This window comes from Globicephala melas, chromosome 13 (genome assembly GCF_963455315.2).
Source record: "Globicephala melas chromosome 13, mGloMel1.2, whole genome shotgun sequence".
Taxonomy (NCBI): domain Eukaryota; kingdom Metazoa; phylum Chordata; class Mammalia; order Artiodactyla; family Delphinidae; genus Globicephala; species Globicephala melas.
The window spans coordinates 62,537,165-62,560,320 of record NC_083326.1 but is presented as its reverse complement, the minus strand read 5'-3'; the positions used below and the strand labels follow the sequence as shown (position 1 = coordinate 62,560,320).

The following is a 23,156-nucleotide window of genomic DNA, read 5'->3' as shown; positions in this document are numbered from 1 at the left end:
GACCCATCCCACAACAGCCCGTCGCGCCTCCCAGCAGCACGCCCTTTCCTTGTAAATGTTGAGATTGGGTCAATATTTTATGAAACTGGGAGAATCGAACTGGAAATTCAAACCCAGTATGTTCAACGAGTCGCCCGCATGTCCTCTGAGGCAAGGGAGGGATGCTGGAGTGCCCACGACCGCAGTCCTCAGATGTTAACGAGCAGCCAAACCGCGGGCTGAGGGGGCTTGTGGGAAATGCCGCGTTCCCTCCACCCGAGATCTGGGCGGGCCTGCCTGGGAAGCTGCAAGCCCTCTGTCCCCAGGAGCCTGGGGCCCGTCCCGAGACCCACACTGTACGTCTGCGTTTTTGTCCCCTGCACGTTCCCACAGCTCCTGGCACCCCGTGCTCAAGCCTCAGAGCAATTTAGGGTAGTTGGTGCTGTTTCCTCCCATCACATCTTAAGACAACACCCCGTCACAGCCACCTCTGTCCGGAGCCAGGCTGCCTCTCTCCTGGTGGGGTCTGGCTCAGTTTTGTCTCCCCCAAGTTCAACTTTGGGTTCTGAGCCCAGAGACAGGAGAGTGAGGGCTCCAGGGAACCAGGTAGGACTGAGGGTAAAGGGAGGGGACAAGGGCTGGACCAGCACAGAGCCACACACAGTGGGAGGAAGGGGGCCCGGGGGGAGCAGGTGGCCGGCTCAGAGCTCATTCTCCCCAGGGGAACCATGTCTGGAACAGCCCCGGACCCCCCATTCCAAAGATGACCCTCCAGCTCAGGGAGCCCGGATGAGCTTGTTCCTCAAACCACCACCCCCTCCAAGACCACGTTGTCAGGGGCAACAAATGGCATGTTCCGCTGCGGCCACTGCCCACCGCTGTGGGGCTCCAGCCCAGACAAGCCCCAGCTCCTCCTGATGCTCAGAAAAAGGGCTGGGGGCTGCCACCTGCTCCCCCCATCCCCATCGACCCTCTCCGACCCCACTGGGGACGTCCTCTCCCCAGACGTGTCTCACGCTCCCATTTCATCCACATCAGCTCCCCTGCAGAGATGAGGGGCAGCAAAGCGAAGTTTGGGCGGGGGGAGACGGAGCTCAGGCCAGGCCACCCAGGGCCTGCCACACCCCCGCCGACCTTTGTGTGGCCAGACTCTCCCCGGACACAGCTTCAGGCCCCCACATGCTTCTTTTCCTCCCTCAGAGGCTGGGAGTAGTGACCCCTGTCCTACACCTTGATGAGAAAGGGCACAAGGCTACTGGAGACCCCAGTGCCCCCTTGGCAGCCTGAATCAGTGGGTGCCATGGAGCAGGGCACAGCGGGAGCCACTCCCGGGGACGCTGGAGGTGAAGACATCGAGGAAACCCAGTCACAGGATGGGAGATCCCAGGCTGGCACTGGTGGTATGGGGGACACATAGCCAGATGGGGCAATGGCAGGGTTACCCCTGCCAGAGAGCTGGGCCAGGTAGGAGGCCTCTGTTCTGAATGGGAAGGAGCTAGGGGCTGTGGCCTGGGGAAGTGGCTCTATTCAATGTTTTTTTAAAATTTTTATTTATTTATTTTTGGCTACTTTGGGTCTTCGTTGCTGCGCGCGGGTTTTTCTCTGGTTGCGTCGAGTGGGGGCTACTCTTCATTGCGGTGCATGGACTTCTCACTGCGGTGGCTTCTCTTGTTGTGGAGCATGGGCTCTAGGCGCGCGGGCTTCAGTAGTTGCAGCACGTGGGCTCAGTAGTTGTGGCTTGCGGGCTCTAGAATGTAGGCTTAGTAGTTGTGGTGTGCGGGCTTAGTTGCTCCGTGGCATGTGAGATCTTCCCGGACCAGGGCTTGAACCCGTGTCCCCTGCACTGGCAGGCAGATTCTTAACCACTGTGCCACCAGGGAAGTCCCTCAATTTTTTTTTTAACTTTTTATTTTATATTGGAGTATAGACAGTTAACAACGCTGTGACAATCCATTCAACATTTTGTGAGGGGGAAGTTGCTCCCATTGATCATCAAACCCTTTCGTTACAAAATGCCCCATCCTCGAAGACAATGTGCTTCGGGAGGAGAAACGTGAGGCAGGTTCAAGTCTGTCCTCGGTGGAGTGGGCCTAAGACACCCACCCGGCCAGCCCTCAGCCCCTGGGGCTGCTCCTTGAAAACAGTGCCCAGAATTGGGCCGCCCCCTGGCCTACACGGGGCCTGCGGTCACCAGGCCCAGGGCTCCAGGCTGAGCCCCCACGAGGGGCAGCTCAAGGCTCATTCGCTGGTTCAGGCTGTCACTCACTCAGCACCCGAGCTGGTACCCTGGGCAGGTGTCTGTCCCGACACTCTGAAGAGGGAGACGAGCTTTGGAGTCTGGGCCCGTTCCCAGCGGGAGCTCATAGGTCTCACCAGCTTCTCGCCCGGCCAAGGCCACGGCCACACACCCGGCTCTGCACATAGGGCACGTCAGACCTAGCCCATCTTCCTGGTGCCTCTGTGTCAGGTAGGAGGCTGCGACTTTCAGTGTGGGCTCGGGGGGCTGGACAAAGGGCACCGTGGGGCTGCGGGCACTGGGGGACTGCAGGCCCCAGAGGGTGAGGGTGTGGAACCGTGTGGGGCAGTGGGCAGGGCTGGGGCAGGAGACCCTGTGTGTGGACATGGTGTGGGGTTTGGAGAGGCTGCAGGCCTAGGGGTGTTGGGGTGGGTTGTGGAGACAGCCCCCCAGAGTTCAGACCAGAGTGTCCTGGTTGGGGGCACTCTCCTCCTTGGCACAGTGACCTCCAGGGAGCATGCCCTCCACCTGTCTGCCCCTCCAGATGGGCATTCTGGTTGGCTCGCCCTTGGCCCTTGGGGGCCACCGGGTATCTCTGTCTCTGGGGCTCACTGTGGGCCAGCGTGACTACTCTGCGGTAGGTGCCACCCAGCCTGCTCCTTGCCGGCTTCCTCTGGAGGCGGAGGGCCTGAAGAGGGGCTGCTGTGGGGACCCAATCATCCCCAGGCGAGCCGGCCACACATACCTGGAAGACTGTGGGGAGAAACTCTGGGCTGCAGTGGGGGCGAGGTGGGATAGACAGTGGTGATACACCCACAGTGAGCCTTTGGCTTCAAAGAACAGAAAACCCACTGCAAACTGGGCTGGACTGTGAAGGGAACTCATGGGCTTGTGTAACTGAGAAGATTTGCAGCGATGTAAGCTTCAGGTGCCGCTCTGCTCCTAGAGGTTCCCTCGGCCATGCTGCCCTGTGTGCCTGCTTACCTTCCTGGAAGCCCACAGTGCACTTCTCACCTCAGCTGTCCAGCAGCCACCCTTGGCTCCACCCTCATTGCCCCATTTCCATGCTCAGGGCAGGCCACAGCCTGGTCCAGATCAACCTCTGTGGCAGATACAAGTCTGTGCTGACAATCTGAGCCAGCCAGGCCCCAGTTTTCACAGTGGGAATGGGCCAGGCCCAGCCAGGTCACAACTGCCGGGGGTGGGGTGGGGTGGGATTCTTGCCAGTGTGGCTGGGGAGGGGTGGGGGTGGAGGGTAGCCCAGACTGGTTCTGAGTGCATGGAACAGCCGTGGGAGGTTTCTCAGGCATGGCTGGGGGCAGGAGGGCAGTTAGGAGCTTCTGTCCAGGATGGGGCCAAGCAAGTGGGCTGGGGAAGGAGGGAGAGGGAGACAGAAGTTGGGGTGAGTGAAGAAGAATGGGGGGCTCGATGTCCTAGGGCCAGTGGTGCCATGTGGTGGCTGGGGGGATGGGGTCGGGGCTTGTTTGAGGAGGGTCAGTTGTGTGGAGCCTACAGTGGGAGCCTGGGCCCATGGGTGGGTCCTGGGAGTGGCTGGGCTGGTGGGAGGACCATTGTGGACTGTAGTTACAGCCAAGACACCAATGCATTCACCTGAGAAAGAAGGTGGACAGTGAAGGGAGGGTCCCAGGCCAGAGGCCGGATCTAGCAGTGGGAGGAGGAGGGCTTGATGGCAAATTCAGAACATCACCCATGGGGCCGAGGGTGTTGATACCACCAAACCTGAGCTTATGGGAAGGAGCTGTGGAGGTTCTGGAACCAGCAGCCGTGAAGGGGTGAGCTCCCTGTCACTGGAGGACACAAAGAGACTGACCACCCACTGAGGCAACAAGGCTCTGCAGCCTTCAAGATGCTGGGTCCAGGGAGCCTCACGTTGCTGCAGGGTACAGCCACCTCTGTCGGGACCCCCAGTGGGAGAAGTTGGCCCCTGAAGATGCTTGGCCAGACCCTGGAGGCCCAGTCTCGCTCCCTGGAGGTGCTCCCTATCTGTGGCCTCAGCAGCTGGGTGCACGTGGGGTCTCTGACCTGCTGGGAGGTGGGTTTTTCAGGATGCGTGGTGCAGAGGCAACACAAACGTGCTTTATGGCCCCTGGGCTGCGGCCTGGAATGTTCTGGGGCCTCACCCGGTCCTTGGGGGCCCAGGGGTACAGGAGGCAAACACTGTGCTGGGCTCTGGGATGGGCCAGGACAGTTTCTGTGGGTGACCCGTGCGTGGGGGCTGGTGAGAGCAGTGGGGGAGAGCTCTGTGCTGGGGGCAGGCGGTAGGATAGAGGCCTGAAGGAGAGGTGGCCTGGGGTGGGGGAGGGGTGAGGCCTGATCTCCCTCTGCAGATGAGGGTCAGGGTCTGGGTGTTCTAGAGGCGGGATAAGGCCCCTTGGGGGGGCGGGGTGCTCTATAGAGGGGGCTCCATGGCCCTCTGCTGCCCTCTGCTGGCCAGCTCTGTCACTGCGGGCCTAGCCCCTCAGCTCCCCAACACCCCCAAGGGCATGGACCCCAAGAGACCAGGCCAGGCGGTGCCAGGGGCAGGCACGGGGTTGACTTGCTGAGGTCTGAGGGGGCTGGGAGCCTGTGCCGACCCCTGTGCCCAGCGTCAGCTGGGGCAGGAGGTCCTGGGGGACTCCATGGGACAGCCTGGGGTCCGCCACCACTGTCCCACAGTGGCTCGAGAGGAAAGGGCTCAGAAAGGCTGGGCTGCCACCCAAGGTCTCAGGACAGCAGGGGCCAGCTTGACAGGTGCCCTGCCACCAGGAGGAGGACCGGAAGCCCCACCCCAAGCACCTGGCACTGTGGCTCCCCATCTGGGCCCTTGGTGGGAGATCTAAGGAGAGGCTAAGGGCAGGGGATCCACCCCTTCTGCCCCTAACATCACCCTGAACGTGGCCTGACTCCCCCAGCCCCTCCCAGAGGGCGCTCACCACCCAGACGCTCTTCATGGCAGACCTTCCTCTGTGTGCCCCAGAGCTCTGTACACAGGTAATGAATTCCATCAATCCTAATGGAGTTTGATACGTGGTTAAAACAGGCCAGTGGACTGTTCTGGATGGACAGTGACTTTGGTGCTGACCCTGTGCCCAGCCCAGGGCTGAGCTGAGGCCAGGTCTTCACCTGTGATCACCGGGGGCTGTGAAGGGCTCAGGGCCGATTCCGTTTGCTAAGAGCCCTCAGTGCCCCGGGGCCTCCCCCTACACAGCCCCCTTCCTTCAGCGCCCCCGAGGCTCCGCTCCCCCGGGACATCACTCAGAACCTGCCCTGCTCTTCGGGGGGTGGGGGTGACAAGTCTCGTGTCCTCAGTGCTGCTGCTCCTGAGTCCACCCACCCTCGCAGACTGCTGGGGGGACAGAGCTGAAGGCGTCTCTCGGCTTCTGTGGGGCCTCTACACCCACTGAGCTGCTGTGAGCTGGTGCAGGGCCGTTGGGCGCCTAGAGAACTCGTCCTGAGGCACTACGTGGCAGGTCCCTGTGTGGACACGGACACTCTGAGAGCACCGGGAGCACGGGAGCCCCGAGCCCTGCGGGACAGGAAGTTCCAGAAGGGAGGGTGGGTGTGCACACATGAACACATGCGTGGGGTGGGGCCAGTGTGCCTCGGGTACAGGTGCACGTGTGCACACGTGTCACACCTGCAAAGAAGAGATTGGAGAGAGACAGGCCTGAATTTCAGCCCTGGCTTCCGGCCCTGGGTTTGGGGTCTCAGACAGTGCTGTTCTGTCTGTTGACCTTCCATGTGTTTATCAAGATGTCTACAGAAAGCACAGGCTAGCTCTATAATCAGAAAGGAAACCAGCTTTTTCAAAACATCAGGCAGTGTTCAAAGCACATGAAGTTCTCTGAGAGGCTAAGGGTAAGGTCAGGTGGTCCAGAGAGAGGCTCCAGGAACCTGGCAGGGCAGCTAAGGCAGAAGCGGGGCTGCACTGGGACTTGGGGGACCCACAGGGCTCTGTTTTAGTATCGTTTATGTGTGTGTGTTTGTGTGTGGGGGGGTTGCATTTCTTTCTATTTTTATTTATTTATTTATTTATGTATTCTTGGCTGCGTTGGCTCTTCATTGCTGCACGCAGGCTTTTCTCTGGTTGCGGCGAGCAGGGGCTACTTACTCTTTGTTGCAGTGCATGGGCTTCTCATTGCGGTGGCTTCTCTTGTTGTGGAGCACAGGCTCTAGGCTCGCGGGCTCTAGAGCACAGGCTCAGTAGCTGTGGCACATGGGCTTAGTTGCTCCGCGGCATGTGGGATCTTCCCGGACTGGGGCTCGAACCCGTGTTCCCTGCATCGGCAGGCAGAGTTTTAACCACTGTGCCACCAGGGAAGCCCTGTGTGCTGCATTTCTCACCAGCCACCCTGCACCTCTGGGCCCTGTCCTCACCAGGCCCGCCTGGCTGATGTCCTTATGGCCTGGAGGTGGGGCCTTCCCACTGTGCCCCACAGTCTGCTCTGCCCCAGGGCGCCCAACCTAGTCCTTCCAGACCCACCCCTGGCCCTCAGGGAACTTGCTGGAGCTCGCCTGGGATGGGCACCCTCGTTCCCCAGGCTCAGTCCCCAGAGAAGGCATGTAACCCCCAATGCCCACGGCCTCCTGCTTCCCCTTCAGTCTCAGCAGGCAGCAGCATCTGAGTGGACAGAGGACACAGCTCTTCTCCCCCTTGGCCCCCTGCCCTGCACCACATTCCCCCACACGTGTGTTTAAACATTAATCAGAGGAGGGGGAGGCCCGTCTGCGCTGCTCTCTGCAATACGGGGTCTAACGTGTACTGCCAGGGGGCCGCGTCGTCCGTGCCTTGCCTCTCCAGGAGGACGAAAGGATGCACAAAGCAGCGTGCTCTGCTGAGGGGCAGGCCAAGGTCAGCATGCTCTGCTGAGGGGCAGGGAGGCCAAGGTCAGCATCACTGAGCACCTGGAGGTACAGCTCGTACCAACTTCAAAGTGTGGCCGGAGCAAGGAAGGAAAATCAATGTTGGGCTGAGGGACTATTCGCAGCTGCAGGGATGGGGGTGGGGGCGGAATGGGGACAGGGTTGGGGGTAGGGCTGGGGGCGCCAGATCCACCCCGGCTCCACAGGCCCCTGTGCCTTTCCACTTCCCATGGGAACCCGGGGAAGGGGCGGCCAGGTGAACAGCACTCCGGGAGCCCGTCCACCTGGGCCCTGGATATCCCCTGGGGGTGGTCGGGCTCTTGGCCCAGCTGGAGCAGAACTGCTGACCACGCACTGGGGCGGATCTGGAGAGAAGCCGAGGGCCTTGAACAGCGATCCAGAGACGCCCTAGGCCAGCTCCAGCCACACCAGCTGAACCAATCTCCAAAAAGTCCCGGCAAGCCTGGACTGGGTGAAGGACACTGGTGAGGGGTCAGCCTGGGGGCCTCGTCTCCGTCTCTGACTGGCCCTGATTATTACACGTTACAAAGTAAACTGTAAGGTTATTTTACGACGTTATAACTTTTGAAAAAGAATGATGGCAACTCTTTATAAAAGAGCAGTTGATACAAAAACATTACTGTAAAAGACAAGAGTCACTGAGTCTTGGCCTCCTCGACTCACCTGTTCTTGCCCCACTCCCACCCCCTTCTGCGGCCTTTGTGGGCACGCAGCCTCACCTGTGCAGGCCTTCCTCACCCCCGTGTACTAGGGACATGTGTCACTGTGGCCAACACACAGAGGACACTCATTTATCATCATGTGGATGCCCCAAGGTGCTCCCAGCCCTTCAACCCCTGTGGTGACATTTAAGGATGTCCCAAACCTTCTTTATCAGGGGGCTCTGTGAGAAATCCCAGCCCAAGACCTCATCCAGGACCCAGTGTGCCAGGCCGGCCCTGCCCCTGCCGCCAAGCAACCCCCAGCAAGACCTTGGGCCGAAATGCCTCCATGCAGCCCAAGGAGATGGCTCTGCAGGAGGCCTGAAGTCCCCGAGAGGTGCTGGGGCAGCAGGAGGAACTGGGGCCCTCAGTCATGCTTTGTGAAGCCCCCATCTGTCCCCGACCCCTACCGAAGGGAACCCATCTTGGGGACCCCGGTGCAAGTTCTGATGTAGCTACTGTTGGGGGAGGGGCAGGGCAGGGAACCCCCGACCTCCCCCCGTGCCGAGACCCCCAGGAGAGGCTGTGGTTTGGCACTAATTCGGGAGCTGGGACTGATGGGAGCTGGTGGCGGGGGCTCATCCCAGTACTGCTGAAGGCAGACAAAGGGGCGTGGGGGCACCCGTGGTGAAGGGTCAGAAGTCAGAAGCAAAGGCTACAAGCCGACCCCAGGAGCCCCGCAGGCTGGAGGATGCTCAGGGTGCATCCAGCTGGTAGAGGAGGACTGCAAGCCTCCGCATCTCGGGCCAAGTCTCACTGTGACCCCCTGAAGCCCCCAGCTCTCCCTTACCAATCCAGCGTCCTCCTTGTTCCAACTTAGCTGTCACCTCCTCCAGGAAGCCAACCAGTCATTGCGTGGGTGCCCAGGAAGCATGGCCAGCGCTGAGGCCGTTGCTGGTGGCCGGGTTGGCACACGTAGCCAGGCCAAGCCCTGGGGACTCTGGACAAGCTCATCCCTGCATACCAGGGCCCCCCACCTTGGGAGAGACACCGCCAGGGACAGGGAGCTGTGCAAGTCCCACGTGTGCGAGGCACCTGGCAGGGCCAGGGCCATTTCCACCTGTGTCCAAAGGCATGAAAGGCCAGTCGTGTAACCCTGCCTTGAGCCAGCTCCTCACGAACATCCAGGGCTTCAGCCAGAGACCCTGCTTTGCCTTTTCTTTCTATGGCTATTATTTACACACTTTAAAAATATTTTTTTAATTACAGAAGTCACACCTGCTTGTCGGGATTAAAAAGCTCAAAGTAGACAGGTGTGTAAAGGAACGAGTGACTGTGTCTGTCCCACCGCACTCTCCTGGGAGGCCCTGCTGGGCCCGTGGCATGTGCAGAGACCACAGGCATCACCCTGCATCATGCCCCATGGCCTCAGGGAGAAGCCAGGTGGTTGCCCCAAAGGAGCCACATGGGGCAGCTGGCTCCTGCTCCCCGGGGAGGTTTCCACCTGGGCTGGGGTACCACCATCACCAGGCTGGAGCAGAGAGGGTATGGCTGGCCCAGTGTCACCAAGAGTCCTGGCTTCTAGTTGCCTGCAGAGGACCATGGGTGACATGTCTCTCACATCCCACCCAGACTCACAGGGTGTGTGTGGGTCACCCAGGGAGGGCTGTGGGCAGGAGGACCAAAGTCACAGCTTCCCAGGATGGCCTTGCTTCTGAGACTTGGCGCAGGACCCGTTGGCCATCCTCAATGTCCAGGGCCCTGGTGACCTGCCACCGCCCCCCGAGGGAACAACCATCATGCAGGAAGCTCTGTGTGAGGGGACTGCCATGTCTGTGTCCCCAGGACAGATGCCAGCAGGGTATCCGCTTCCACACGGGATCCTTGCCTGCAACCTGCTCATTGTCAAGTCCTGCGGTCCCCTGGGGCCCCCTTCCAGCCTGTGGGAAACCTGGTCTCCTGAGGCTTCCCCGCACCTCTCAGGTGCCCCGCGCAGCTGGCGAGAGCAGAGCTCTGGTTTGTCAGGAGTTTGGTGGGTGCCAGGGCTCGTGCTAAACGCCTTCGGTGCCCATTGATTGTTGGCAGTTACCCCTGGGGGCGATTACTGTTGTTCTCATCTCCCCATGGAAGAGGTCCAGAACTCTCTCTGGCCCAGAGCCACAGTCTGCGGCCTCCCTCTGCAGTCCCTGCACTCCAGGGGTGGGTGTGCCCAGGACACAACCTGAACTGGGTTGCCGTGGGCTGCTGTTCCTGTTGTTGTGTCATTCTGGCCTTCACATGACATGTGCCTGCTCCGTCCCGTTAAAGGCGTCTGGAGCCCCCAGCCAACTGCCCTCTTCGTGGGCAGGATTCCACTCCACTAACCTCAGATGCACAGGCTTATTTAGCCTCGACTCTGCTGTCGTGCCCTCCCTTCTGTCACCAGGGGCTGCGGGTCCCTTGGGCTTGGCCCCTTTTCAAGGCCTGAGCCCAGGCCGGGGTCCCCACATTCCTGCCTCCTTGGCCTGCAGGTCCCCAGCCCGGTGCCGGCCACGTGCGTCACCGGGGGTCGTGTGCTCCGCAGACCTAGTGCACGCCTGACAACCAGAAAAGGTGGAAGAAGGCTCTGGGGACAGTGACCCAGGCTTCCAATCCTGTAGTGGGCCCTGGGCAGGTTGTTCCTCCCCTCTGGGCCTCAGTTTCTCCTGCATAAACCGGGTCAGCAATCATAGCTCCCGAGGGGGAAGGTTGTGACAGCCACGCTTGTCAGCACACAGAGGACACTTTGATTTTACAGAGAAAGAATTGGGGGGGAAATCTGAATGCCTTTCCTCACATGTATTGAAAGTCACCAGACAAAGCGGCCTGTGTGGTGAAGAGTGATGGCATCCACGTAAACACAGCAGCGTGTTCTGCGATCGAGCAGACAACCTTAATGTCAGGGAATGCAATCATATTTTACTAGCTCTGAAAAACAATGACTAAGATCACAGAGTTAAACAGAGCTCGGGCAGAGTCTATGAACACTGGCAGGGAGTGGATAAGGGGATGATGTGCCCATGAGGGAATTTACGCTCCGGGGGGGCAAATACTGGCCTGTGTTTGGTGCAGGCTGATAAAAGGAAGACAATCCCCAAATTAAACAAATGTGAATGAATTCCTCTGTGTGTAGACAGAGCAAATATATCAGTGAAAATGGGTATAGAGCAAGCAGCAAACTGTAATAAATTAGAATGTGTTCTGACAGGGAGCCACGATTCGGACAGACAAATATTTCAGGAAATACGGCCCATGGCAAAATAATAACTTTGACAGAGTTCCAATGTCATGCTCACCAATGAGGTGAAAACAAACATTTTACCGGGTATCCGTAGGAGACGAGGTGCAGGGGGAACTCAGAGGGTGTGCTCTCTGGGAAGAACCGGGCCACACGACTGTGGCAAAAGTGGGTCAGTGACTGTTTTGAGATGGGTCAGTCCACTGAGTGGGACAGACCCGTCCACTCGTGTCTGCCGCTCAGCTGCTTCCTCCTCGGAGCCCTTGCTGACTCGCCGTCATCCAGGTGTGACCAGCAGGTGACTGCCACATGGCAAAGACTCCAGAGGTCTGGCCTTCTCAGATCTGTCTCAGTCTCCTGAGCTGGAGGACAGGAATCCAGCGCTGATGTGAGGCAAGGAACCCAGTGTGACCTCCCACACAGGAGGCAGGGCTGAACATGCCCCTGGGGACTGTCCCTGGCTGGAGTGCGGTACCAGCCTGGGCTCAGCACTGACCACGACTGTGCTGCTTGGTCTGTGAGATTTGCCTGGACCTTGCCTTGACCTTGTCAGCTGTGTTTTGGCTTAGACTCCACCCTCTATTCCCTGAGTCAGAGCAGGGCTGGAGATGTCGGAGGACAGGTGCGTGGGAAGGTCAGCCCACAAGCTGACCTGGCATTTCACATGCACAATCATTTTGCCAAAAGTGTGTGTGACGTGGATGATTACCAGCATTCTTCACTATCAGTGCAGTGAGCCGTGGCACAGCTGGGGCTGCTGTGGTACCCCCCACCCTGGCCTCTTATACGAGTGCATTAGAGGGAGATCACTGGCAGGGGCAGATGAGATCAACAAGATTATCCTGAAGATGGGCCAAGCGCAGTACTGGCTGCTGGTGGGAAGGGTTGGGGTTAGGGTCAGCTCCAGCGCTGTGTGTCAGCTGGGACCAAGTACCAACACCGATTGGCGTGTGCGTCACCAGGTGCCCACAGAACTGCACTTTGTCCTGACACATGATGCTGAGGGCTGGGAATCTGGGTCCAATCCTGGTAACCAGGTGCAGACGCTCTTGGGGGAACGCAACCCAGGCCAGCTTTGTGTGCCCAGCAGAGGAGAGACATGGCACCAACAGGGTGTCTGCCTGTAAAGCAGGAGCCAGGGTGCTAGGCAAGGGCTGGGTGTGGTCCAGGGCGACTCAGGATTCAGGGCGGGGCCTGGAGGACGTCTCCAACCCAGTCACCAGCCTAGAGCTTGGCATCGAACTTCCCACATCGAATGTGTTCCTTCCTTTCTTCATTCAATAAAGACACATCAAGAGGCAGTTGGGGAGGGACACAGCAGGTGGCTGGGAGTCAAGTGCAAGAAGAGGGAGCTGTGGTCAAGCTGGTGCCCAGCTGGGAATGTGCCCACCAAGCCGACCCTGAGGAGGAGGAGGAGGGTGGGGGCTGGGGTGCAAGGGGAGGGACAGGTGCCCCAGAGCAGCGAGCAGTGTGCAAATGACCTGGAGCTCAGAGGAGGGGCCAGCAGATTGACTAGCACGGTGAGAGGTAAGGTGGGTGTAGGCGGGGCCTGGCCACTGAGGGCCCGATGAGCCAGGCTGAACCAGCAGCCTTGTCCAGATGGCAGCGGGGAGTCCCTGAAGGGTTTTCAGGAGGAGGGAAGTTTATCCATGACAGGAAAATGGGAGAGTCTGGTGGCCATGGCCAGCTGTCAAGGCTGGCCTACTCTTGGGGAGCTAAGTTTCTGAGCTGCTGGAGGGACCCCCAAGTTCCTGTCCCTGGGCCTTGACTCACCTGCCCCCTGTGTCTCTCCCTTTTTCTCTTCAACTCCAATAGGGGGCAGGGGGGCAAGAGGCCCATGACAATGTCAAGAAGCCTCCCTCAATATAGGGCGTGGTGATGGTAACCCCCAGGAGACATGAGCAAGGTCTGGGGGAGGCGTGCTACTGCCATCTGGCAGGTAGAAGACTGGGATGCTGATAAACATCCTTCAACGCACAATTATTCAGTCCCAAGTGCCAAACAGGTCAGGGTGTCCAATGCACCAAGATGCGTGGAGCACCCAGAGAACCAGGTGAAACAGGTGGGCAAAGTATGGCGTGAGGCTGCCACACACAGTCAGACCCAGCACCCGTGGGTGTGCAGGAACATCCTGAGGAGATGCAGGTGTGGGGAGGGGGAGTGATGGGGAGGGTGGTCAAGACATGCTCCTCCCAGGAGGTGAAATCTGGGGGTGGGACAGCAGGCCTAGCATGATATTGGAAGGAAGGGAATCCAAGGCAGAGGGACAGAGGGTGGGAAGGCCCTGAAGGTCCTTAGGAGTGAAGGGAGGCCGGTGGAAGGGGAGAGGACGGAGGGCTTCCCAAAGCCCCTTTACACGAAAGGAGCAGCATCGAGCTCGGCCTTCCCGGATTCTCCGCAGCCCGGCCTCAGCTGTGAGTTCCTGCAGCTCAACGCCCAGGGAGGCGCCCAGGTGTACAGGTGTGCGGGGGGCGGGGAGGGTGGGGCCTCCAGCGGAGCAGGCGGAGCTAGGGTGGTCAGCCAAGTAGGCGGGGTCTCCTCGGGGTCGGGGGGGGCGGCCACTAGCTGAGAAGGCGGGGTTCAGGCGCACGTGGCGCCGCTCGGTGGGCGGGGCCTTCCAGGGGACCCACACTTTTCAGGAACTCGCGGGTCGGAGCCTCCGGGGGAGAGGGCGAGGCTCGAGCTCGGGGTGCGGTGGGGCGCGACCGAGGGCGGGGCCAAGCGCGGGGCAGGGCCTCTCGGGAAAAGGCGGGGCCGAGCGCGGGGCGGGGCTGGCGGCGCGTACTTAATCAGCCCAGGGGCAGGTGCACAACAGCCATGAGTCTTAGGCGAGCCTTCCCCGTGCTACGCTCCGCCCTCTCCCGCCGAGCCCCTCTGTCTACAGCGCCGGCGACCCGCGAGCAGCACGCCGCGGGCCTGGAAGCCGTGCGGGGGCGCGGGGCGGCCGAAGACGCGCGGCCGCCAGTGCCAGCTGTGGACTTCGGCAACACGCAGGAGGCATACCGGAGCCGGCGCAGCTGGGAGCTGGTGCGCAGCCTTTTGGTGCTGCGCCTTTGCGCCTCGCCCGCGCTGCTGGCGCGCCACGAGCAGGTGTGCTGGGGCTCGGGGACGCTGGGGGTGGGGTGCGGCCAGGGCCCCGCGGGCCTTCGCCGGTCCTGGGAGCCGTTATGAAGTTTCAAAGTGGAAAGCGGGGCCTCTGGAGCATCGCCTGTGGCCGGGAAGTCAGGAAGGAAGGTGTATCCTGCACGCCCTTTCGGGCCCGTGAATTTTACTACGTGTCAGTTACTGGAAGCTAAAAACAAAGATTAGTTTAAATATTAAGCTATATGCTGCTTGCAGTAATACACAGTGTTCACCCGAAATTTAAAATTGAGTGTCGTCTATGTTGCCCAAAGGGAAGCCTGGCCGTACTGAGCGGCTCATAGCCTGGGACCCCGGAGTTCTTGGACGCTGTGACCCAGGGGATCCCCAGACATGGTCACTCTGAACAGACAATGTTGAGGGAGAATGGGACGCTTGCTGCTCAAATTTCCGACTTTTGAAACTTTAACACAGTTACATTGAAAAGTGTGAGGGCTTTGGGGAAGTGAAAAGCAGAAGTGTCTTAGCCGCTCTTGGTCAAGGTGATCCTGGGAACAGTTTAAAAGCAAGGGTCCAGTTGGTGCTGAGGGTCCTGAAGGCGCTTCAAGCAGGTGGTGTGGACTTCTCAGTGAGACTGTGCTGAGCGCACCTTAGCTCCGGGCAGAGGCTAGGGAGACTGGACCCAGGAGGAGCACCAAGCCACACCTTGGGCATACATGAAGGTGAGGACACCAAAGATGGGTGGGTGATGAGGGCAGAGTTAGAGTTGGGTGGCTCTGAAGGGGCTAGGTTCAAAACCAGCAGAGAAGCCAGCAGAGCTGTGGGTCTTCGGGTACTATGGGCAGCAATGGGAGGGACATGTCAGCTCCACCGTCCCTTGGGTGCCTGCCTGGGGCAAGTGCCAGTGCACTGTGACTGTGCTGTGGGTGCCTGGAGGAGCAAGGAGGCTTCTCCCACGCTCCCCTCGTGTTCTACCTGTGCCCTGGGGACATCCTTAAGGAGCCCGGTAACTGTGTGGTGTGCTCTGCCTGTCTTCCGTGGGACCTGTTCCCCCTGTCATCATTGCTGGTGGTCCCACTGGTGACAGTGGCCTTGGTGCCTGGTGCTGGAGGAGACGGGGCAGAGGCCAGACTTCAGAGTAGTGGGCCGCTCACCAGAACCTGGTCCTTCTTGTGCTCTGGCCTGCAGCAAAAATTCCTCCTGCTGAGCCAGTGCAGGTCTGTGCAGCTCATGCCCCAGGGAGTGTCAGCCTGCAGGAGCCCAGTTTGAGCTGTGGCATTGGCTCAGGACCCAGTGGGGGCCTGCACTTGCCCGAAGGCAGGCCTTTTTGAGAAGGGTTTAGAAAAGTAAGGTCTTCCATGATGAAAGCCTCTGTGCTTGGGTGTGAGCCAGTGCAGGAGAATGTGGGGGAAGGGGCAGTCAGGGAGGGGAGAGAACCGGCTTTACCTGTCCTCGCTCTGCAGACATGTCTTTGAGTCTTTTACGGTGTTTGTGTTACTGGTGCAAGTTTCTAAATCCACGAAGGATGTTCCTACCTGGGGAAGAGGTGGGGCTCTCAGGTAGTGGCACCCCAGGGCACGCCTGATGCCAGGATGGTTTTAAAGGGGCTGTTTTGCTCTGGAGTTGGCTTAAAACTGCCAGCCCTGCACCATGTGCTTCCATAGCCCTCTGTGACAGGCTGGCCTCCCCTTTGCCAGGGTGAGAGGGTCGGTGACCAGCTCAGGTTACCTGGGTGGCCTTCACTGTTGTTCCCTCTGACAATAGGGGAACAGGAGGGGAGCGGGAGGTCACCAGCCCATGACCCCTGGACCACATCTCAGCATCAGCCTTGCTCCTGCTCCTTCTATGAACATTGGCTGGAGCTGTTTTCATGCTAGTTGGGTAGTTATGACAGAAACTGGGTGGCCCGCACAGCCTAAATTATTTACCACGTGTTCCTGGGCGGGAAAGTTTGCCAGCCCTAGAGTAGACAGTTGGCCCACTTCCACACACACTGTGTTTCTGACAGTCCTCAGAATTGACGTGTATGATGTCCGGGTTTTTCCAGAGCTGAATGCTGGTTTTCAGGTCCCTGTTTCTGCCTCGCCTGCCTCTGGGGTGAACTTTGATATATCCAAGACCTGGCTTTTCCTCCTGCTAGGGTGCTCTGACCCACAGACTCGTGACTGCTGGCTAGGGCTCTTGTGAGGTGGAGGAGGCCTGCCCGTCTCCCGGGTTGACACTTCCACTTTCCATTTCTCTTCTTCTTTATAAAAATGATGAGATGCAATAAAATCAGACACGGCACAGACAGGTGATGGCCTGGAAACCTTCACCCTCCCTCGTGTTGCCGCATGGCTCCTTAAGAATTTCCGTCTGGGTGCCAGCCACGGTTCAGGTGTGTCGGCCTTTGAGAGGCTTGGGCTGTTTGGGACTGGTTTGTGGATGAAGGTGTGTGACTGACTCATGCTTTTGCTTAGACTAGTGATTGCTCCCTGAGACCCTGATCCCAAGAGATGTTCCTCACAAAAAAGTGGGGTTCTGTTATTCACTGGGTTTGAGAAACCTTAGACTGTTCCTGCCTTGGAGCTGGAGCCGGGGATAGTAGACACACGGGAATTCCCAGACAGATGGTGGGTGTGTCCTCCCAGTGGTCATCCCCCTGCCCCTCCTTGACCTCATTCCTTCCCACCACTGTCCCCAGTGCAGGAGCACCGCGTCACCTCCTAGCCAGGCAAGCCCTGCACCCTGGATCTAAGTTAGCAAACACCTCCCGCCCTTGCCCTGGCCGGCACTCCCTCACCCCCATTCTGAATTCCATGGAGGTACCTTGCCCCTCCCTCCTTCTGGGTCTCCTTGCCACTAGGATGGGAGCCCTGTCATCTGTTTTGTTCACCCTAAAATTGTGTCGGGCAGGAGGCAGTTGCTTGGGACATTTGAATGATGATGGCAGAAATTTGGGGTGTGGCGAGATATGATTGGAGGAGAAAGCTGAGTCGTTTGGGAGGCTGTCTTCCCCTGGGGGACGTACTCTCGGGCTGCCGGCCTGCTGCGGCCTGGATGAGTGTGCTGAGTCCCCGCTGGTCCCGGGTGGATGGTCATCTCCCAGACCTTTGTGGGTGGTTACCTGGCTCACTTTTAGCCTATGCTTTCTCCGGCAGAACTCATACTCACTCAGAGTTTTGTGTGTTCATCTGTTCAGCACCCACTGGAGGGCCGGCCCCTTGCCAGGCACTGTTTTAGGGACTTGGAATAAGCAGTGAACAAAACATTGAAAAATGTGGGTTCTCACCTTCTAGAAACTCACACCAAATCCCCCTCTTCCCCAGCATAACCTGCAGAGGTGTGGATACAGAGAATGTTATGAACACGCCCACTGCTGTTCCCAGAGAGAGCTGCCGTTCACTTCTTTATCCACCGAGCGGTAGTCAGGCGACTGCCATGTGCCACTGGGGTCACCCATGAGCGTGAGGGCAGGGAGGCAAGAGCAGCGCCTAGGACCGGCCACCCTGCATGAGGAGTGGGGCATGGACAGTCACTGTGAGCAGAGAAGCAGTCTGCTTCGGGTGGTGTCACCGTAAAACCAAGGCCATGAGCCGAGTTTGGCCCTGGGGAGAGCACGTCAAGGCTTTGTGACGGGCGGGCGGGGGAGCAGGAGTGTCCTGCTGGGGACATGGGAGGCCAGGTGGCCCAGGATAGCCGCTGCCCTTTACCTTTCAGTTGCTCCGTCTTGCCAGGAGACTTCTGGGGCAAAGGTTGTTCGACAGGCTGATGAAGATGACCTTCTACGGGCAGTTTGTGGCTGGTGAGGACCAGGAGTCCATCCGGCCCCTGATCCAGCACAACAGGGCCTTCGGCGTGGGCTCTATCCTGGACTATGGTGTGGAGGAGGACCTGACCCCCGAGGAGGCCGAACGCGAGGAGATGGAGTAAGGCCCACGTGGCACCTGCTGGCAGCCCCAGCACACCGGGGCTGGGCTGGGCCTGGCTGGGAGAGCTCTGTCCACCTGACTAACGGCAGCCCTCCTGGGTCTGCCTGGGGTTGTGTTCTTGCCCCGTGAGGATGACAGCTCTGGGCTTCCACCGAGGCCTTGTGTGCCGAAGCTGGAGGAGGGGCGAGGATGGGGTCAGCAGACTCTGGTCCCCTGCCCGATCAGCCTGGTTTTGTACAGTCTGCAAGCTAAGAATCATTGTTGTATTTTTAAATGGTTGAAACAAAGCAAGAGTAATGTTTTGTGACACGTGAAAATTATGTGAAATTCAAAGTGCTCTCACCCTACAGGGGCAGAATTGAGTGTCCGTGACTCAATGGTGGCCGCTGGGTGCTACCCAGCAGTTTACAAAATAGGATTGCTGACACTGGTGTTGGAGGTGCTCTGGCTTCCTGCTCTCCTGCAGCATCTCTTCTGGGGATTCTGACCTACTGGGCAGGTCCCACGGTCCCACCCTTGCCTGGCCCCTGAGATGATTTCCTGATTAGCAGGTGGGCCCCACCTGGTGGGTGTGGAGACTGCCTGGGGGTCCGAGGAAAAGGGAATGTGCTGCCAGGAGCACACGTGTGGCAGGCGAGCCCAGCGGCTCCTGCCGAGGTCACCAACTGGCTGCAGGGCCCGTTCTCTGGGCAGTGAGTATGGGGACAGATGGGCATCCCCCGACCCACCCTCCTGGGCCATAGGACAGAACTCGAGGACCATTTCACCCTCTGCTTCCTGAAGTAGGAGCCTTATGGGAGATCCAGGCAGAACCAGCCCTTTCTTTGCAAAACGCCCAGTTCCTGGGCTGGTGCCTGCACCCCTCCACCCTTCACTGGCATCTGGGCCTCTAAGTCCTGACAGCAGCCGCGCCTGACCGTGTGAGGCTTGGGAGGCTTGCTGAGTAACCTGCCCTGTCTCAAGCTCTGGTGTTTGCTCTGGCCTGGGGAGGGAAGGGGAGGGGAGGGGCACGGAGGGGAGGGGAAGGCGTCACATGAGGCTCCTGCCCTGGGAACGGAATGTCCGAATGTCCGAGCTGAGCTGCTGGTGGATTGGCCTGGGGAGCCAAGCCCCTGCCTTGTGATTTGCTGTCTTGAAGGCAGGGTTCTCCAGCTCAGCGCCCCGGTGTTCCTAGGGGGGCTGTGGGCTGGGGCTGCAGCCTGCACTGAGGCTGCCTGTTGAATAACTAATGGGCTGTATCCCCGCTGGGTCTGGGTGAGGGCTGGTGGTTTCACAGTGGGATTTTCTCTCTCTGGTATGAAAAGACTTCCTTCCCAGGGCGATCCGCCTGGCTTCCTCCCTGCCCTGCAGGGGAGCACTGGGAGGAGGGCCGGCTTCGCCCTACCATGGGCACTGGAACCTGTGACCCTGGGCCACTCTGCTGTTGGTGCCCCTTGTCTTGCAGGAGCCCTGCTTTGTGGGCTTTGGGACGTGAACGGCAGTCCCTTCCTGTCCTAATTTGGTGGCCGCCGTCCGATGCCAGTGGCAGGGCTGCTGCTAGGCAGCCCTGTGTGCTCCGTGGAGCCTGGCTGAGGGTGCAGAACCAGGCTCATAGGCACTGATCGAACATCCACGCCGTCGAGATGCCACACATTCTCCATCAGGAGCCCCTGTGTGGGGAGCGGAGCCCCTAGACCCTGCTCTGGGGAATGATGTAGAGGCCACTGCCCCAAGTTAAAGCCACAGGAGTGGAGTGGGGTGGGGCGGGGAGCGAGCACAGGCGGTGGGGCCCTGCCCCAGGCATAACCATAAGAGGCACAGAAAAGATGGGGGCGTCTGAACATGCAAGAGGCCCAGCAGGTGCCCTGAGGACGTGGCCCTGGGAGGAGGGGGTCCGTGGGGCTTCCCCAGGTTAGGAAGCTGGAGGTAGGAGGCCAGAGGCGCAGGAGGGAGAATAGCCATCCAGGGAGGGGGTGGGATGGTGATTCCCAGAACACTTGTTAGAAGGCAGAGGCCAGGAACCTAACTCTAGGAGAGGAGCCTCGCAGGGTCCCCCCAGCAGGCTGAGGGCCGTGGGGAGAGGGCGCAGGGCTGGGTTCCTCTCAATGATTGGCTGTGATGAGGTTGTGATGAGGATGGCTGGGGACAGTGTGGCCAGCAGGTGTGTGTGTCCTGGCTGTGCAAACCCAGGGCTGGCTGGGGGCGAGGCCTGGGCCTTGGTCCCCAGGGTGGAGGCCGCTCCTTGGGACTGGTGTGCGCAGCGTCTTGGGTGCTGCCTGGAGCCAGGGCCTGGGGTACCACAGGCTTTTCTGTGTTCTTCTCTTGCCTCCTGCGTTTCACTAGGGGAGAGCTGGTGTGAGGGCGGCCGGCGTGGTCTCCCCTCACTTTTCACTTTTTTCTAAAAGGTGTCCAGCCAACAAATTACCTGATGCAGAGCTGAGCTTGGAGGTGGCTGAGGGGATGGTTGGGGTCTTCCTGCCACTCCTGCAAGCCCCTGGGTCGCTCCTGCGGTCCTCTCCTAACCCCCTGCCCCCGGGGGCACTCCATTCCCTCCTCCACATCTTGGCCCGTGCACTTACATGTGCACGCATGTGTCTGCACGTGTGTGCATGTGTGCACATGTGTCTGCACGTGTGTGTGTGTGTGTACAGAGCATGCTCTTCTCTTCATGGTGACACGACACTCCCCTTCCCCCCAGCCTGGTAACTGCCATCTTTGTCTCCTCGTGATCCACTCACCGGGCCTGGTCAAGAGTGCAGCCCCGCCCATGCTAAGTGCTGTCTGCTCTGGGATAGGCCACTGCCCCTGATCACGTGGCTGTGTGGCCGGCTGGCTCCCCTGTGCCTTTGGAGCTAGGCTGGGGCTTGGAGGGTAGAAGGCCAGCTGTGGAAATGCTAATTGGGACCGTCACACGGCCCCGGGCCCCTGGGGGCCTCTGGGTAGTGGTGTCCCCTCAGTGGAGGGCAGTCTGCCTAGAAGGTGGATACCTGCAGGTTATGGGCTGTGTGGTGACAGAGCAGGTCCGAGCCTTCCTCAGCTGCCAACCTCGGGATGAGGCCCCTGCCTTGGTGCAGATGGTGGGTGCCATGTCATGCCTCCACCTCAGTGGGCCACAGCTGCAGGGCGGCCTGCGTTGGGCCTTACAGGTGCCCTCTCTGTCCTGTCCTCATGAGGACTGGGTATATTCAGGTATGATGGCCAGGGGAGGCCAGGGGAGGGTTTGCATTAAAAAAATAAATTGTGGTTGCTGGTTTGAAAATAACCCTGAGGAGCGCGGGTGGAGGTGGGGCCGGCTGTGGGCAGAGGGCAGAGCAAGGGGACCCGCTCCTTGGCTCTGGGGATAAGGAAGCTGGTGGTTTCCCTCTCTCCACCATCCTCAGCCCTGACTGGCCCGCGCCCCGCCTTTTCCTCACAGGAAGGAGTACCCCATGGCTAGCCGGCCTCAAGGACCTACCCACACCCTGGGCTGTGTATTGCTTTATTTCCTCCTCACCCAGTGTAGGGAGGCGGCCTCACCCAGGGGGAGACCCAGGTTCCTCCGGAGCAGGGCTTGTAGGCTGCCAGGCTCAGAGAAGGTGACCCCGGAGGCTGGGGGCGGGTGGGGTGGCATGAGTCACTCTTACCTGGCCAGGTGACCCTGCCTTCCTCTTCAACCCTCCTGGGTCAGGGTCAGGGCTCAGCCTCTACTTCCTCCCACCTGTGCCTCCTCAATGGGACGCGTTTGTCACTTGTACCTGAGGTGGCGTGACCGCGACCCTCTCCCTCTCTTCCCTCCTGCAGGTCCTGTACCTCAGCATCGGAGAGGGACGGCCATGGTGAGTGGGAGGCAGCCATTCAGGAACGAGCCCGCTCCCCACCTGCACACACCCCCGGCTCCTCCCCGTGTCCCTGGGCACCCAGGCCGTCATTATGAGTGGCTGACACATCCTTACGGCCCACCTGGGGGGCCGGTGCACTCGGCCCTCGGTGGGTCTGGGCTTTGCCTTCCTGCCCTGGGTTTGCCACATGACTAGGGTGACCCAAGGAGAAGGAAGAGTGGGCGCCAGGATGGGCGGGTTTGGGGAGCAGCACAGGCAGGGGGCCGTGGGCTCGGGGTGGGATGGGGCTGGAGCTGGAGTGCGGCGCTGGTGGCGGGATGCGGGCTTGGGGGTGTGGGGAGGTGGCTCAGGCCGGATGCCCACCTCTCCAGGCACCAGTAAGAGGGAGAAGCAGTTCCAGGCCCACCGGGCATTCGGAGACCGCAGGGATGGCGTTGTCAGCACCCGCACCTACTTCTACGCCAGCGAGGCCAAGTGTGACAGCCACATGGAGACATTCCTGCGCTGCATCGAGGCTTCAGGTGGGGTCCTGCTTGTCGCTGGCCTGCCACCCGCCAGGCCCAGCCTGGGCTGACCTCCACTCGAGGAGATGCTGGTGTGGGAACACAAGGCCGGGCCTGGAGTGTTTGCTCAGGGCTCCGTTCCCATCTCTGTGGCCTCGGTCCTGAGGATGACCTGGGCTCACACCTGAGTCCAGCCCCTTCCTGAGGAGCCTGGCTGCCTACAGGAGGGCGCCTCCCCTCTCCTGGGTACCAGGTGTCCAGATGTGGGCCTGTCAGCGGGCCAAGTGGCCCCCAGTCCCAGGCAGGGGCTTGACTCTTGTCACATGACCCCTGGCTCTGCCGAGGGCCACACCATTCCGGTAGCTGGTGCCACGTCCTCTTTAACAGAGAATTCTTCCCCGCGTGGCCTCTGGGTGGGAACACCTGCTACGGAGGTGAGTTAAGCCGCGAGGTCACAGAGCCCTCAGCGTCCATCAGGTCCCCAGCAGCCCTCCTGTTAGTAGGTCCCACACCTTCTGAACACTTTAAGGAGTGGGAGTGAGCAACGCCCAGAGGCAGCCTCCTAGGAGCAGCGCTGGGCACCCCGGGCGGTCAGGCAGACACCCGGCTGCCCAGTGTCCAGTGCCAGGGGCGTCTTCTTGGTTCCCTGCCCACTCTGTCTGGGGGCAGACAGACGGGGAGGGCCCCACAGAAGCAAAGATATGTGTCGTGGGCTTCTGGAAGCCAGAGGAGAGAATGGCGGTGGTGGTTGAGTGCCTCCTGCCTCCAGCTTGTGCTCTGCTGGGCGTGTCTGTGTTCGGTGAACCCCTAGGGGCAGCCCCGGGTGCCGAGGGTATTGGAGAGGAAACAGGCAGGGATTGAGTGGGCA

The 23,156-nt window shown here is 60.0% G+C and overlaps 1 protein-coding gene across 3 annotated transcripts in view; it reads left to right on the top strand.

Annotated features, from left to right (window-relative positions):
* Positions 1 to 13,803: 13,803 nt before the first annotated feature.
* The window catches only part of PRODH (proline dehydrogenase 1), a 22,863-nt gene continuing 13,510 nt past the window's right edge, over positions 13,804 to 23,156 (top strand). For all 3 annotated transcript variants that reach the window (XM_070043412.1, XM_060283209.2, XM_030836481.3), the window contains exons 1-4: positions 13,804 to 14,086; positions 17,777 to 17,985; positions 21,748 to 21,782; positions 22,157 to 22,306. In XM_070043412.1, coding sequence (XP_069899513.1) covers positions 13,814 to 14,086; positions 17,777 to 17,985; positions 21,748 to 21,782; positions 22,157 to 22,306 — 667 coding nt within the window. In that variant the 5' untranslated portion in view covers positions 13,804 to 13,813. The remainder of the gene's footprint in view (positions 14,087 to 17,776; positions 17,986 to 21,747; positions 21,783 to 22,156; positions 22,307 to 23,156) is intronic.